At 36.8% G+C, this 15,580-nt stretch overlaps 1 protein-coding gene and 1 long non-coding RNA gene across 5 annotated transcripts in view; both read right to left on the bottom strand.

The window, feature by feature from the left end:
- The window catches only part of LOC130427847 (collagen alpha-3(VI) chain-like), a 54,733-nt gene extending 52,701 nt beyond the window's left edge, over positions 1–2,032 (bottom strand). For all 4 annotated transcript variants that reach the window (XM_056755556.1, XM_056755557.1, XM_056755558.1 and 1 more), the window contains exons 1-2: positions 1,924–2,032; positions 1,555–1,657 (exon numbers count right to left, since the gene is read on the bottom strand). In XM_056755556.1, coding sequence (XP_056611534.1) covers positions 1,555–1,645 — 91 coding nt within the window. In that variant the 5' untranslated portion in view covers positions 1,646–1,657; positions 1,924–2,032. The remainder of the gene's footprint in view (positions 1–1,554; positions 1,658–1,923) is intronic.
- Positions 2,033–8,966: 6,934 nt separating this feature from the next.
- On the bottom strand, positions 8,967–10,255 carry LOC130427902 (uncharacterized). Its single transcript, XR_008907369.1, has 3 exons — positions 10,203–10,255; positions 9,370–9,456; positions 8,967–9,248 (listed from the first exon to the last, which is right to left on the bottom strand). It is a non-coding gene; the product is annotated as an uncharacterized LOC130427902 (long non-coding RNA).
- Between the last annotated feature and the right edge of the window lie 5,325 nt (positions 10,256–15,580).

The raw sequence follows: 15,580 nt of genomic DNA on the forward strand, positions 1-15,580 counted from the left end.
CAGGTTGCCTAACTGTCATTCTGGTGTGGTATGTGTTTTATTGATATTCAATTCTCAGGCTCTTAACAATTTAGCGTCTTCTGATTCTGTTCAAAATTGTATTTATGATAACCTCTACGACTACTTTAGACTATTTAACCTATGTACATTATTACTACCTCGTAATAAGGGTTACACTCCCACTTGGCCAAATAATGAAAAAGTACCAAATTGCCTACCACAGCTATGTAAGTGACACTCAGATCTACCTCGCCATCTCATTCAATGACTACAGGTCTATCGACTCTCTTTGCCAGTGCATTGAGGAAAATAACAGCTGGATGTGTCCAACCTGCCTTCATTTAAATTAAAACAAAACTGAAGTCATTGTTTTTGGTAACAAGGATGAAACTAACAAGGTAAACACATACCTTGACTTAAGAGGTCTAAAGACACAAAGTAAGGTAAAAAATCTTGGTATCATTTTAGAGTCTGACCCTAGTTTCAGCAGTCATGTCAAAGCAATAAGCAAATCAGCGTACTACCATCTCAGAAACATAGCCGGAATCAGATGTTTTGTCTCAAACCAAGATTTAGAGTAACTAGTTCATGCTTTCATCACCAGCAGGGTGGATTACTGTCATGGATTCCTCACAGGTCTTCCCAAAATGACCATCAGACAGCTGCAGCTCATACAGAACCCTACTGGATTCTGACCAGAACCGATAAATCTGAGCATATCACTCCAATCCTCAGGTCATTACACTGGCAACAAGTTACTTTTAGAATCAAATTCAAAGTATTATTAATTGTCTATAAATCACTCTAAGACTATCACAATGGTCTAGGACCTAAATACATTTCATATATGCTTACTGAAAATACACCAAACAGACTTCTTAGATCATCAGGATAAAGTCAGTTAGAGATGACAAGGGTTCACTCAAAACAAGGTGAGTCAGCGTTTAGCAATTACGCCACCCATAGCTGGAATCTGCTTCCAGAAGACATCAGATGTTCACAAATAGTAGCTACATTTAAATCCAGATTAAAACACACCTCTTTAGCTGAGCATTCACAACCTGAGCACTGTGCTGGTTTACATCAACTGCATTTCTATTTCTAATATCTTCGTCTTTTGTTCTTATTCTTTTTATATGTACACTCACATTTTAAATCAATTTTACTGCAGTTTTATTGTTTCTTAAAATCTTATGTTGAATTTGTGATCTTTAATTTGCATTTTAAAGATACGTTTTATTTCTCTTTGTCAACCATTTTATGTGAAGCAATTGCCCTAGTGTATGAAATGTGCTTTATAAATAAACTTGCCTTGCCTATTACATTTGATAATTAACCAGCTGTGTCTGGTTCATCAAGCACGACATTGCCCATTTCTTTTGATGATTTCATGCTCTTCACTGTGACAAAACCAAACCAAAGTTTGAACATAAAAGTAAAAAAAAGTTTAACAATAGTGCTTTATTAACACCATGTTGGCAACTGAAACAGGTGTTTTAAATAATTTGCTTGTATTCGAAAGATGGAATAAACATGGGTATGGAATAAACTTACCATCCTGAGCTTCAAGATTTGGGAATAGGTCAAAAACCATTACACCCATGAGGGCGTGCAGCACCAGCCTCAGCTTCCACATTGTCCGCATTAAAATGGACAACTAAAAAGAAAAAGACAAAAGACCTGTGTCTGTCTATTGTGTCAAAAAACCCACAATATCCAGAATACATAACAGACTATCTATATCAGTTAAGCAGAGCTCACCTAAATGTATATAAATTAAAATGGTTAAAAACGTACACAACAAAGCTTTTGTCAATTATTTGACACAAGTCTCACTATTATCTGAAACATAACTGGTCAGATAGGCTACAATAAAATCTGCCTCTATTTCATACTCCCTATAAAACAGAACTCAACTCTTACCTAATAAATCTCTGAGGAAAGCCAAAAATAATCCTGTTTTGGTTATAAAACAATTTTGTCCCCTCAAATCTTTGTCCACTATGACTCCACACTGAATTTCTGCTTGTTCAACTCCTCTGGACCTAAGATTTGACGAAAACCTTTTTTAGGATTTTTTTCTAAAAACAACACAGGGGGAAACAATGTAGGCCACTCCTTAATTCGTATCGCCTACACTTAGTATGTTGCAATGGCTATGACATCATGTGAGATTTATTCATGAGTTCGCCTTGCAGCTAATGAACTGGGACAGATAGTTGTACTTTCATACTTATTAAAATTAAGATTCTTTCTGTGTTTTGGATCAACAATATGTTCAAATCAGAAATAGTGTGGATGGTTTTAAAGAATTCTTCTGCAGATCTGGGAGCACAAAATCAAGACACAGAGAGGCATCAAGTTTTTGAACTCATTTATTTTAGTGACATCAAGTCTTTATACAGTTGAAAGAAAAAGTTTGTGAACCCTTTGGGCTTACTTGGATTTCTTCATAAATTGGTCATAAAATGTGTTCTGATCTTCATCTAAGTCACAACAATAGAGAAACACAGTCTGCTTAAACTAATAGCGCACAAACATTATACGTTTTCATGTTTTTATTGAACACAACATGTAAACATTCATAGTGCAGGGTGGAAAAAGTATGTGAAACCCTAGGCTAATGACTTCTCCAAGAGCTAATTGGAGCGAGGAGTCAGCCAACCTGGGGTCCAATCGATGTGATGAGATTGGATGTGTTGATTAAAGCTGGCCTCTCCAATAAAAAACACACACCAGTTTTGAGTTTCCTGTTCTGAAGAAGCGTTGTCTGATGTGAACCATGCCTCGCACAAAAGAGCTCTCAGAAGACCTACGATCAAGAATTGTTGACTTACATAAAGCTGGAAAGGGCTACAAAAGTATATCTAAAAGCCTTGATGTCCATGTGTCCACGGTAAGACAGATTGTCTACAAATGGAGAAAGTTCAGAACTGTTGCTACACTCCCTAGGCGTGGTCGTCCTGCAAAGATGACTGCAAGAGCACAGCACAGAATGCTCAATGAGGTGAAGAAGAATCCTAGAGTGTCAGCTAAACACTTACAGAAATCTCTGGCACATGCTAACATTTTTGTTGACAAATCTACAATAAGGAAAACATTAAACAAGAATGGACTTCATGGGAGGACACCAGGGAGGAAGCCACTGCTGTCCAAAAAAAACATTGCAGCACGTTTGAAGTTTGCAAAAGAGCACCTGGATGTTCCACAGCACTACTGGCAAAACATTCTGTGGAAAGATGAAACCAAAATTTAGTTGTTTGGAAAGAACACACAACGCTATGTGTGGAGAACAAAAGGCACAGCACACCAACATCAGAACCTCATCCCAACTGTGAAATATGGTGGAGGGGGCATCATGGTTTGGGGCAGCAACAACAGAATGGCTTCAACAGAAGAAAATACGCCTTCTGGAGTGGCCCAGTCAGAGTCCTGACCTCAACCCGATTGAGATGCTGTGGCATGACCTCAAGAGAGCGATTCACACCAGACATCCCAAGAATATTGCTGAACTGAAACACTTTTGTAAAGAGGAATGGTCGAAAATTTCTCCTGACCGTTATAGGAAACGTTTGGTTGAGGTTATTGCTGCCAAAGGAGAGTCAACCAGTTATTAAACCCAAAGGTTCACATACTTTTTCCACCCTGCACTATGAATGTTTACATGTTGTGATCAATAAAAACATGAAAACGTATAATGTTTGTGCGGTATTAGTTTAAGCAGACTGTGTTTCTCTATTGTTGTGACTTAGATGAAGATCAGAACACATTTTATGACCAATTTATGAAGAAATCCAAGTAAGCACAAAGGGTTCACATACTTTTTCTTTCAACTGTACATTGCACCAGAAGACATCTGGAAGGTTAACTATATTCCAGGGGTTCACATAATGACCAACAATGTATAGCATGTCAGACAAAGAATGTTAAGCTTAGAAGCAGTGGTGTAGTCGGGGCCATACGCATGCTTACGCCGTATGCTTACTTTTTACACAGCGCTGTTTGCGTATTACGACTTCTAATGATCTATATTAGCATATACCCACTTGTTCTCCTGCTTAACGTCTCCAAGCTGCTTTTGTGGTTGCTTTCCATTAACCGTATCGCGTTCAAAATTCAGTCATACAATTGGTGCATTTCTTAATAAAATTCAAAGAAAATCTTGCGCCCCCACCTCCGACAGCCACGCAAAGCGCATCATCTTTAGTGTTGGCAACTCGCCTGCGAGGGGCTCATCCCATCAATGACTGATAGAGTCTCGCTGATGCCGTCCGCTAATATTGATAAAACTGCTCACATTTAGTCAAAGCTGGTTTAAAGGACGCTCACCGGCAGTGGCTCCTCTCATCTGGCATTGACCCTGAATTCACGGGTTCTCTTGCGCTGCTTTATCTCTTTACGATATTGCAGTGCATCTCAATCGTATCTTTGGTATCTATCACAACTTTTAATACTTGCTTTCTTTAAATGACACATGATGAAATGAAACAAATCACTTACATAGCCCTACTGTTTAAGTCCGAATCCTTACATTTTCTATGTTTTCTCGTTTGCATTAAAGTCATTGTGAACACTTGTTACGTTTATTCTACATTTAAAATAATGTAGTCTGTTTTTACCTTAACTTCATACATTAATATCTTCCCCTTAAATTATTAACAAGCATTGACACAGAGATCTCAGTGTTGACAGATATGATGCTTTTAAAAAAAATATTGCATTGTGGTCGACAGTACTGGCATAGACCTGTTTTTTACAACCTTATTTTTTTCCAATTCTGTAACAAAAGCAAAGCATAAGCGAAAAATAATGCATAAATATTTAACTGAAATAATTGTCATATAGTTCCTTGAAAAACGAATCTAACAAACACACTGACCCCTGTCTTTTGGCCATGTGTGGTCCGGGTTATCGTTATATAGTATAGTACATATATACTTTTTTTGTTACACCACTGCTTACAAGGAATACCCTCCTCCACATACAGCCAGCAATGTCTTCAGTGAGCTTAAAAACTTCACATTCATGTGAGTGGGCTTACAGTATATTCATTTAAGCGGAAATTAAATCTAACAGATATTATCTGTGATCCTCCTCGATCTAGGAGCACCTGCCCCTTGGGAAGGGACATACCATGACCGGGGAGGGGCCCCGGCAGTACAAGCTGCAGCGGCCTCAGAGAAGAGGAGTGGGCCCTGCGGCAATACTGGCTTCTGTAGAAGTGGAATTCATTTACGCAGAGTAAGAAAGAAGCAAGGGCCCCTACGCTACGGCAATGCTAGCTACTGGGGGGCTAAAAAGGGGTCTGCTGCAACAGAGCTAGAGATTGGAGCATGGGCCCCTTTGGGGCGGTCGCTGCAGCATTACTGGCTTCTGTAGAAGTACTGTCTGCTGCGGCAGAGCACAAGTTGGAAGCACGGGCCCCTGCGGGGCAGTCGTTGCACCGATATTGTCTTCATGTTGGGTGGTGTCTTCTGGGTGGTGTCTTCTGGAAAGAGCTGGCCCCTGCGGGGTGGCTGAGGCTGTGGTGATGCAGATGCAAGCTTCTGCTGGAGCAATGTTGCTGCAGCGACAGAGAGAGGCAGAGCATGGGCTTGGGGAAGTGTCTGGTGTGGCAGAGCATGGGCTTGAAGGACGGGCCCCTGTGGGGGCGGTCGCTATGGCGATACTGGCTTCTGGAGTGGAGGAATCCGCTGCAGTGGAGAGACGAAGGACCAAGCAGGCTCCTGTGGGGGCAGCTGTGGAAGATGGGTGCAGGCTGGCACTAGATGATTTGGGCAATGAGGGTCCGAGTGACAGGGTTGTTGGAGTCATCAGTGAAGTCATCAGTGAAGAGCAGGATGTAAGACAGCTTAGACTTGTGGTTGTTCGAGATGGTTGGGTATAGTTGGATGGGAGACTGTAGGTTTAAGGTGTAGTATCCTCCTTTCGTTTGGTCGGTCAAGCTGTGCTTGATGGATCGGGAGATTGATTTGGTATCTACAATTGAAGGTCTTTTTGCAATGAAGCTGGAAGTGGTAAAGTTTTCCGAGCAACTTAACCCGTAGGCGTTGGATATGCGGGTAGGCTTAGAAGGATGGCTATGGTTAGATGGGATACTGTAGGTTGGAGATGAAGATGTAGTATCCGATTTAGATGCAGTGTTAATCAGGACATGGTTGTAATCAAATTAAGTCTTGTGTAGCCGGAACTTGTTCGCTTTCTGGTCAGTGACTGCCCAAGAGCCCATATGGCTGGCAGGTATGCTATGGTGTCTAGTTTTGCATGGCAAAGTTTGCGAGCGTAGAAATGTCGCTGAAACTTCTGTGAATGCACAATGTCTCTTTTGCAAAGGTTAAAATGACCATTATGAGTTTACGTCGATTGTGATGAAGTCTTGTATAGGTAGTAAATGTGCTTGCAGATGGATTATAACCAGCATGTGGATGATGCCTAGCTGTATCCATGAGCAGAGAGATGTGGAGAGTGAGCAAGTTACAAGTCGAACACAATTAATGATTCCAGAGTTAAAGGAGTCATTCTCCGGAAGTACCTGTTTTTCTTTGTCTTTTGTGTGTTATAAGTTGCCTATGCATGTATTTGACACGTGAAATTGCAAAAAATTTAGTGTCGGAACAAAATATTTATTTTATCTATAAGCGAATGCTCACCCAGACCTGCCTGAAACACCTCGTGTAACCACACCCCCACAACTTGACGTCAGCTTGTGTAGTGATTTGACTGAAATCTACACGCAAGTAATGCGTGTAGTCTTGTAAGTCTCATTGTACCGACGCCGGCGCAGCTTGATGTTCTGAATATTTGAAGAGGCGTTACATTCGATCACTATGCACTAGTGACCTGGCCAAACATAGCACACCTCGCTTTTCAGAGCGATGAGCTTTGTAAAATATAAGCACGTTTCAGAGAGGTGGAGCAAAGAGAAGATACAAACATGCACGGTATGTGGAAAATACCGCGTCTTTTAACCTTAAAACGTGTGAATCGTGTATACATATTGTATTACATCTAAAGCAAACAATAATATTCGTTTTAGCCGAGTCAAATGACCCCTTTAACATTTGCGGCTGGGGTCATGAGTTCGCTGAACAGTACTGGCATTAACCAACTATGGTTTAGATAATCTCGCGTGGAAGTTATCACCGCTTTCTCGTCTGGTGTAATATATCGTAATATATATATAAAAAATCGGAATTATGAAATTGAAAGTCATAATTATGAGATTGAAAGTCATAGTTATGAGATTGGAATAATTGAAATAAATCAACTTTTTGATGAGATTCTAATTATATGACCAGCACCTGTATATGTTGGAAATGTGCTCTGTAAGCAGGTGAACAAGCTTACATATCAAGCAGCGAACAACGTGGAAAGAGCATCAACACCCGCGATTTTGAGGTATTTTACAACAGCTATGCCATAAATTCCACCGCTGTTTGTAATGTATACTAGAGGTCGTGTAGTTTAAACGGTACAGCTCCTATAGTCGACATTGAAACCAAAGTCGATTACAAGAAAAAAAGACACAAAATGTTATAATCCAAATGACTTTCATTTTAATGTTTCGTTTAAACATTTTTAAATAATATGTTTAAGCTATTTTTTGAAAATGGGAATTATGAATAGTTTTTAAAAGTGTATGAGAAACGAAATGTTTTGATTTTAGGTCAGATCGAGCAGGCGTTTCTTGGCAATAGCTGCACGTTTAGAAATGACAACTTGAAAGACGAGTCGTGGAGGTGTTTTGAAGGAAGACAATGGTAGGTTTCAAAGTCATATCAAAATGGCATTATAATTATTTAACTGGAGCCTTGCTTAACTACTGTGGCTATTGGTTTCTTATTGCCGAGATGTAGAAATTGCGGACGGAAGCGCGGAATGCAAGCATCACACGTAAAAGTAGATAATGGTCTACATACAGTTATGTTAACAATCAGATGAGGACTTCAACCATGCTGAAGTGTTTCCAGAAAAGTGTGCGGCACGTTACAGCTCCGGCGAGGTTTTTCCGTCCTCAATGCGGTGCCAATGTAGGAGCGTTTCATAGTTTTTTTAATGATTTTTGAGGGTTATACCATAAGAAAGTTGGCTAAATGGTTATGGTTGTCTGGTAAATTGTTGTTTTCATTGTTATGAGTCATGATTTGTTCCCTTGCGAAGACAAAAAAAGACTAGGGCGCCTATCTTTAGCGAAGCGACGCTGAAAGTAGCTTCTTGGAGGCTTTTGAACCATGCCGTGCGTTTAATATGGAAGCCCATTTTCACCAGGTGATAAAAAAATCAGGAGTTAGAAAATCGTAATTAAGAGATTAAAAATCATAATTAGTAGATTGAAAGTCATATTTTTGAGTTTGAAAGTCATAATTATGAGAAATAAAGTCATAATTATGACTGAACGTGCACATGCGCAGCCAGGACACACTCTAAAAAAAGGCTGGGTTAAAACAACCCAATTTGGGTTATTTTGGTAACCCAACATTGGGTCAAATATGGACAAACCCAGCGTTGGGTTATTTTAACCCAGCCAGTTGGGTTAAATCTTTGACCCAACATGCTGGGTTGTTTTATTTAAATCAACTTTTGCTTAAAAATTACATTGATGGTTTAAAACAAACCCGAAATGTTTAAAAATAATAATAACAAAATCACAGAGAAATACTCGAGGCATCAGTAAGAATCAATAGTTTTATTAAGGATCAAAATGCAAGACAAAAGGAATTCATAAAAACATGCAATATGTTATGCTCAATGAACAATAAAATGGCATATAAAACACTTTGATGAAATGTATGTTTATACATATATAAAGAAAATTAATTTCAATAAATTACATTAGTTTAGATTTTAACATATACATTTAACAAGGTTATTAAAGTGGCACAAGTAAATATAAATAGTTAGACAACTTAACACTTCAAAACACTATAAAAAGTATTTTACTAAACCCTTGTTAATAGAACCGCATTTATATGTTAAAATATAAGTCTATGCACAAGTTTTCTATAAAAAAAGAAATCAACAAGCGTTATGGATGTGAAAAAGGGACACCGTAACTTTCCTCTTCATATAAACTCACAAAACATTTTAAATAGTGTTAGTTCTTTCGGTTTCAGCACTGCTTAACCTAAAATATCCACGGAGCAGTCTTACTGAAGAGGATTCTTTTCCTGGGAGTTGTAGAAAACAGTGTGGTGTGCACTTTTGGAATTGGATGTCCAGCAGGAGGGTTTCTTTATCAATTTGTTCATCTATAAAGAGACAAGAAAAGAGACAAGAGAAGAATGTAAGGAAACTGGCCTACCCAGAGCACAATGGATTATAATAAACATATAAAGAAGCACATTAACATTTTACCTAAATAATGTTTACCTTTAAGCCAGTTATGAAAACATCCAAGTTCCAGTTGACTTTCTCTTGAATAGAATGATCCATTAATATTAGCTGTTATTCTGCACGCTGTCAGTGGGGGAAAAAAGAAGAGTGGGATCTAGTACAGAAAGCGAAATACAGTCTTAAAAAATAATATTATAAACGTTAAAACAACCCTTCACTAATTCGACACACTCGGGAATAAGTATAAGTCTAAAAAGAGCAACAATTGTTCGTCTCATATACCCAAAATTAACTATATCGCATTGTTAGTCACTAACGTTATAAGAGCCAGCGGCTATTCCCGAAGCAATGGCCGAAATAGAGCTGCTCTCCACGGAGACACGACCGCTGACAGCCTGAAGCTCACACCTCCGACAGCGTCTTAACAAAATCTCAAAGAGGCGTTATGTTTATATATAAATCACGTATTTGAGTTCTTAACAACAACATTCTCGTCTAAAAGACTCTTAAATCTAAGTTCCGTCACCGAACATTAGCGGTATTTATAAAAAAAAATGAGCTGGATGTTTGCTTTTGACACGACGCTCTCGTGTCGACCTTAAACTAATATCAAGTTGCGTAAGTTACTGAACTAAATTCCTCACACAAGTCACACATTTCAGAGGAAATGTTCACCAAAAAGGAAGTTTAAATGATTAAAAAGCTGTAAATTAGAACAACGTGGGCATAACGTTACAGACTAGCTATACAAAGCTAACGAAGCTAGATTGTAACGTTACTTCAAACCTAATGCGAACAGCCGAATTTGGCATACTTTTGCATTTTTTTTACAGTAATAGTTTTATACATTAAAAACTCGTAAAACATACCTTTTATTCTCCGAATAAGAGCTTTCCGAGATGAAGTGGATCAAAATGCCCGCGAAGGTAAAGTTTGTCTGATGCGTAGAGGAGTGGGAGGGGTTTACTCTCTCAACTGTCACTCAATTGGACCAGACTGGTAACCCAGCGTTTGGGTTACTCAAAAAATGACCCAACACTAAGAAAATAACCCAACAAAATGACCCAACAGGCTCAACCCAGCTGTTGGGTTAAACAAATAACCCAGCATTTTTTAGAGTGCACAGCACAGTGTTGACATCCGCTGGTTAGAATGGTTTAAATGCAACTCAGGGGTTTTACAAACCAATTGTGATTGGTTTTAGATATATCTTAGTTATTTGTTTTCAGTTTTCAGAGACTTAGGAAATCACTGAAAAAGAAACTGATCTACACACTAAGAATTGCTGGGTTAGAAAATAACCCAACCTTAACCCAGCTGCTGGGTAACTATGGGACAGAACACGCGCTGGGTTATTTTGACCCAAGTGCTGGGTTTAACCATTTGACCCAAAATGCTGGGTTGTTTGTTTGACCCAACTAGTGGGTCGGGTTAACTGTGTTTCTGGGTTAACATAACCTAAACAATGGGTTATATGTTGTCTCATTGCCTTGCTTATTTTATATTTACGAATAAAAATAAATAATCTGAAGGGAATGTAAAATTATTATAATTTTTCTGTAATACAATTACACAAAACAAATGCAATTGTAAATTTGTTTTTTTATTAAATTTATTTCTTTACATTTATTGAATGGGTGCAATTATCATACATTTCATCCAACACCGACAGACACATAAAAACAAGTTTTTGTAGATCAGTTTCTTTAAAAACACAAAACTGGGTGAATTAGGCACTGTAGATTCCTATTCTATGTGTCAACATTGCAGCATTAGAACACAATATATTATTGGCACATGATAATCAGTCCAAACAGTGTGCCATTAAAACTAAACCAAACAAAGACTCCAAACAACAGACAATACATGTGACATCTGAAAGCATGTTACAAGTGCCCTCAAAAAACTGTTGTCCTCAAAAACTTCCCACATGAAGACTTATGTCCATCAATATGATAAACAGCATGCTGGAGAAATTCCTAAGTAGGAAGAGACTGCTTAACATCAAGCACAGAAAAGGACTTGTAACAGATCAACTGAGCAACAAGTCAGTTTTTCAATGGCATGTCCCGAAACAATGGTGAAGGTCTGGGATGTTGTTGCTGCCTCGTCACCAAGGCACAAAATGTGCAGAATACATCACTGGTCTCTGCATTTTGCAAGTATTCCACCATGACAGTCCCCACCTGTTAAATATATGACAGTTAGTCTTAAAAAATAAATAACATTTAAGTTAAAATGCATTTAATGAACAAACACAGAGGCCTTATAAAAATGCAAATTTTAGAAGAAATTTTCAAAAATCACTTTTAGTATTGTACTTCATTCACTACATTCATATTGAATATCATTTACTTCTGAGGATATACATATATCACACAGTGATGGCCAAAATTATAAGAACACTTGTATTTTTACCAGCTGGAAAATGGTATAAAAGTCAGTTATTTCTATAGTTTGCTGTGGTGTGTCAGAAGATAATTTCTGTTTAATTTTTCAAACATTATTTTTGTCATTAATTGTAATAAACAGTGAGATTAAGAGGCTTAGCTTTTAGCTAATGCAGCTAACGGTAACGTTACCTGAGGGAAAAAAGCGCGAAAATGCTAAATTTTAAATTATTGCTAGTTGGTTGGATCCGCCCACTTGAAAAAATATCCCCTTAGATTAAATTTTGAATGAAATTATCTAATTCTGACTAAACATTACAAAGCCATACAGTGGACAAACAGTAACCGAACTCTACCGTGTATTTCTGACCTAAGGCTAGTTCATACATTTCCATGAGGATTTAACGTGAAGGATAAAAACCTTTTAAAGTAAAAATATGCACATGTAAAAACACACACATATATATATATATATATATATATATATATATATATATATATATATATATATAACATAAGGATAAAGCGATTGTTAAGGCCTTTTTTTATAATTAGCATGCTAAGCTGCTAAATTACTTAACGATAATCAATCACAGAATAAAACACTTCCTCCGTACAGCGACAGATCAAATACTGCATTAAACAGTAAAATCAGTGTGCACTTACCACAAGTTATTAGAAATAATCATATTATCATATTTATATACCTTATAAAATCAGCTTGATGTGATGTGCGTTGCCGTCTGACAAGGAGACGCGTGAAGGATCCAGAAGGTTCGATGAAGTGGAAAATTGAACAAACCGGTTGGGTCAAAATAACCCAACCCAGCTGTTCAGTGGTTAAAGATCCCCTACAGTCCATTTGACCCAGCATGAGCAACCCAACTGTGTGTTTACAGTACCTCAAACAACCCAAAATTATGACCCAAAAATGTGTTTACAGAAATAACCCAGCATTTTTTAGAGTGTATGGGTTAAAATGTTGGAAATTACATTGTGTTTCTTCTTGTTTCTGCGGAAATAAAAATGGTTAATTAAAGATAAACAATTAATTTGCAGGCAAAAATAAGTCTAAATAAGAAATCGATTTATTGCTTGCACACACAAGGATTTTTTTATTAGTAATTGCAGCTTCCAGTGCAGACATCCAAATGCATCAGCAGACACATAATAATAAAACAGTAATAATAATTGCGACATAATTTAAAAACTAATCATTTAACATCATTTAAATAAAATAATAATGAAACATTCGTTTTAAAGCTTTTAATTAATTGTTGTTAAATACTTTAAGTTGCATGATTTTTGTGTAATAGACACACTTTTACAAACATTTTATTGAATAAGATTTGATTACAAAAAAATGATTGAACTTTACAGTCCTAAAAACAGAATTAAACCAAAACAAATTTAGAAAATAAAATGGATTTTTAAAGGTCGCATAGGCTACATATTTTAAGTCCAGGCACAGACCTGACAAAGCAAACAAATGCTCATCACGTCACTTCTTCCAGCGGCTAAAGCAATCCAGTCAGGATTGGTGCATCAGCAAAGGCAGATGTATTACTGGTCATAACGTAAGGAAAGCGGAACACATACAGTATACCTGTTTTAGCAACATTAAATATTGGATATAACAGTTTAAAATGTTGGCTATTACATATGGACTACACAAAGTTTATGGATCACCTTCTGGGCCATTGTTAGTTTTAGATGCAATGACCCTGTTCTTTATTCTTCTTAGCCTAAATGCTATTTAGGCCTTGAATAATACTCACTGAACATAATTCTTTACTGTATTAACAGGGTATAGATCATTTTTTTGGATTTTTTTTTAAAAAGATTACAGTTTGGACCTAATGAAATCTCAGTTTGTATTCTTGATTGTAATTAAGTTTTAACTAAAACTTTGAGTGTGTCATCTTTTTTCTACTTTATCTTCGGTTCAAAACTATGGAACGGAATACCTGAATACTGTTTGCTTTGCCGTTGAAAATGAAATGTCTGATTTCAGTAAGATGATCTGTATTCTTGTACAGAGTAAAGCGAGGATTTTTAGTCAGTTTCGTAACTGTGTATTTAAATGTATTGAGGGGGTTATTATTTTACCATTTTCTTTTCTGAGCGTATACACCTTATGGACAGTGTTTATATTATTGTGATGAGCGATTGAGATATTGTAGTTTTTTTTAATATGCAGTAAATTATGTATTTGATTGTGAATGTTAAATCTGGTGTACTTCACTAAAAAGAGGTTTTGCAGTACTTGCTAAAAAAAGTGGAGTGTTCATTTTTAACACTGTAGTGCAAAAATAACATTAAATAGTGTTGAGATGGTTTTACATTTAACAACACTTGGTGTTTAAGGTTACATTCATTTTTCAATTTCAAAAGTTCGGTGCACGGCCTTCATGTAATGTTCTAAAATGACACCCGGTTAACAAAAATAATTACTCACAATCATTTAAATAATAACTCTACTTAGAGCATACATGAAACTGACATGCTACCAAGAATAATGAACTTTCATACTTTTACAATGGTTAAATTTACGAGTATACCATCACAGTAATAAACAGCTATAATAAACAGTTATTTGCAATGCTCATTCGGCATATGGAAAGAATATTTTTACAATGTATTGTAGTGTAGCATTGTTGGAGACTATGTAGAGATTAATACTTCAAAGAGAACTCTGAGGTGGGGTTGAACTATTTTCCTGGCCCTTCCCAGTCTCACAGTTAATTGGACATGTGACAAACACAGCAGTTTGATTTTCTGCCTAAAATTGGCCAGATGAAATCCCACTTGATAACCACAGGCTGCTAAATCAAAATTCAGGTAAAAAAAATGAATACATACTCTTATATTTGAATACCTATTTTATATTATTCTTTTTATTAGGATATACAAAAGCATAGGACAGGGCCTGTTTGTACAACTGTTTTACACTGTGTAATTTTTATAGAAATATCATTTAAGATTTTTAAATAAAATAAAACATTTTAGGCAACGAACAGTAGCTGGTCACATTGGGAGTTGTGCATGATGTGTAATGGAATGACATGTCTAGAGAGTTGCAGACAGTGTTTTAATAAGTGACTTAACAGTCAAGAGTGAAGATTATCTAGCATCTTTGGTGAACCAAGTCCAATGAATTTATAAATTCCTATGGTATAAACTGTGACACTCAAAGTAGCTTGGAAATGGTTAAAGAGTGCTGGATTTATTTATTAGACTTGGTTTACCAATGTTTTCTTTTCATAAAGACCTGACAAGGATATGAAAAAGCTTTGTGTCACTCCACAATTTGTGATGTTTATACAAACACAAAATGGCAATAAACTGTTTTCACATCAGAATTAACCTTTCAATATATTGCTGAATTGTTTTGTTGAAGACATATTGTTGCTTTCGAATCATAAATAACAAGATGTTGTGCAGATAACATAGCACTCGAAGGACGCCTTGAAAAAACATTGTTTCGTCTTTTTAGTTTGTGGTTAGTGAAGATTGAAACATCCTTCAGATAATGATGTCATGGGATTTGACTAAAGAAAGTTCAGCTTGAGCTCAATAATCCTTTTAGCACTCAACTCAACCACAGCGAAGCACATGCTCTTGGCATGCCTGGTCAAATGTCCTGAGAATAAATTAAATTACTGATTCAGTTAACTGTTTACGAATTGAACAAACAGGTGTTGTTTCCTGTTAAGAGAACTAAAAAAAAATCATTCCTTTATTTTGTGCTGAAAATCACTTAAATATGACATGCTCGGATTGGTAACTAAACCAATTCATAATTCGGCCCTGTAGTTCAACTACTGTATATATGAGATCTTTTTTAATAATGTTTG

Source organism: Triplophysa dalaica, chromosome 8 (assembly GCF_015846415.1).
Source record: "Triplophysa dalaica isolate WHDGS20190420 chromosome 8, ASM1584641v1, whole genome shotgun sequence".
NCBI lineage: Eukaryota > Metazoa > Chordata > Actinopteri > Cypriniformes > Nemacheilidae > Triplophysa > Triplophysa dalaica.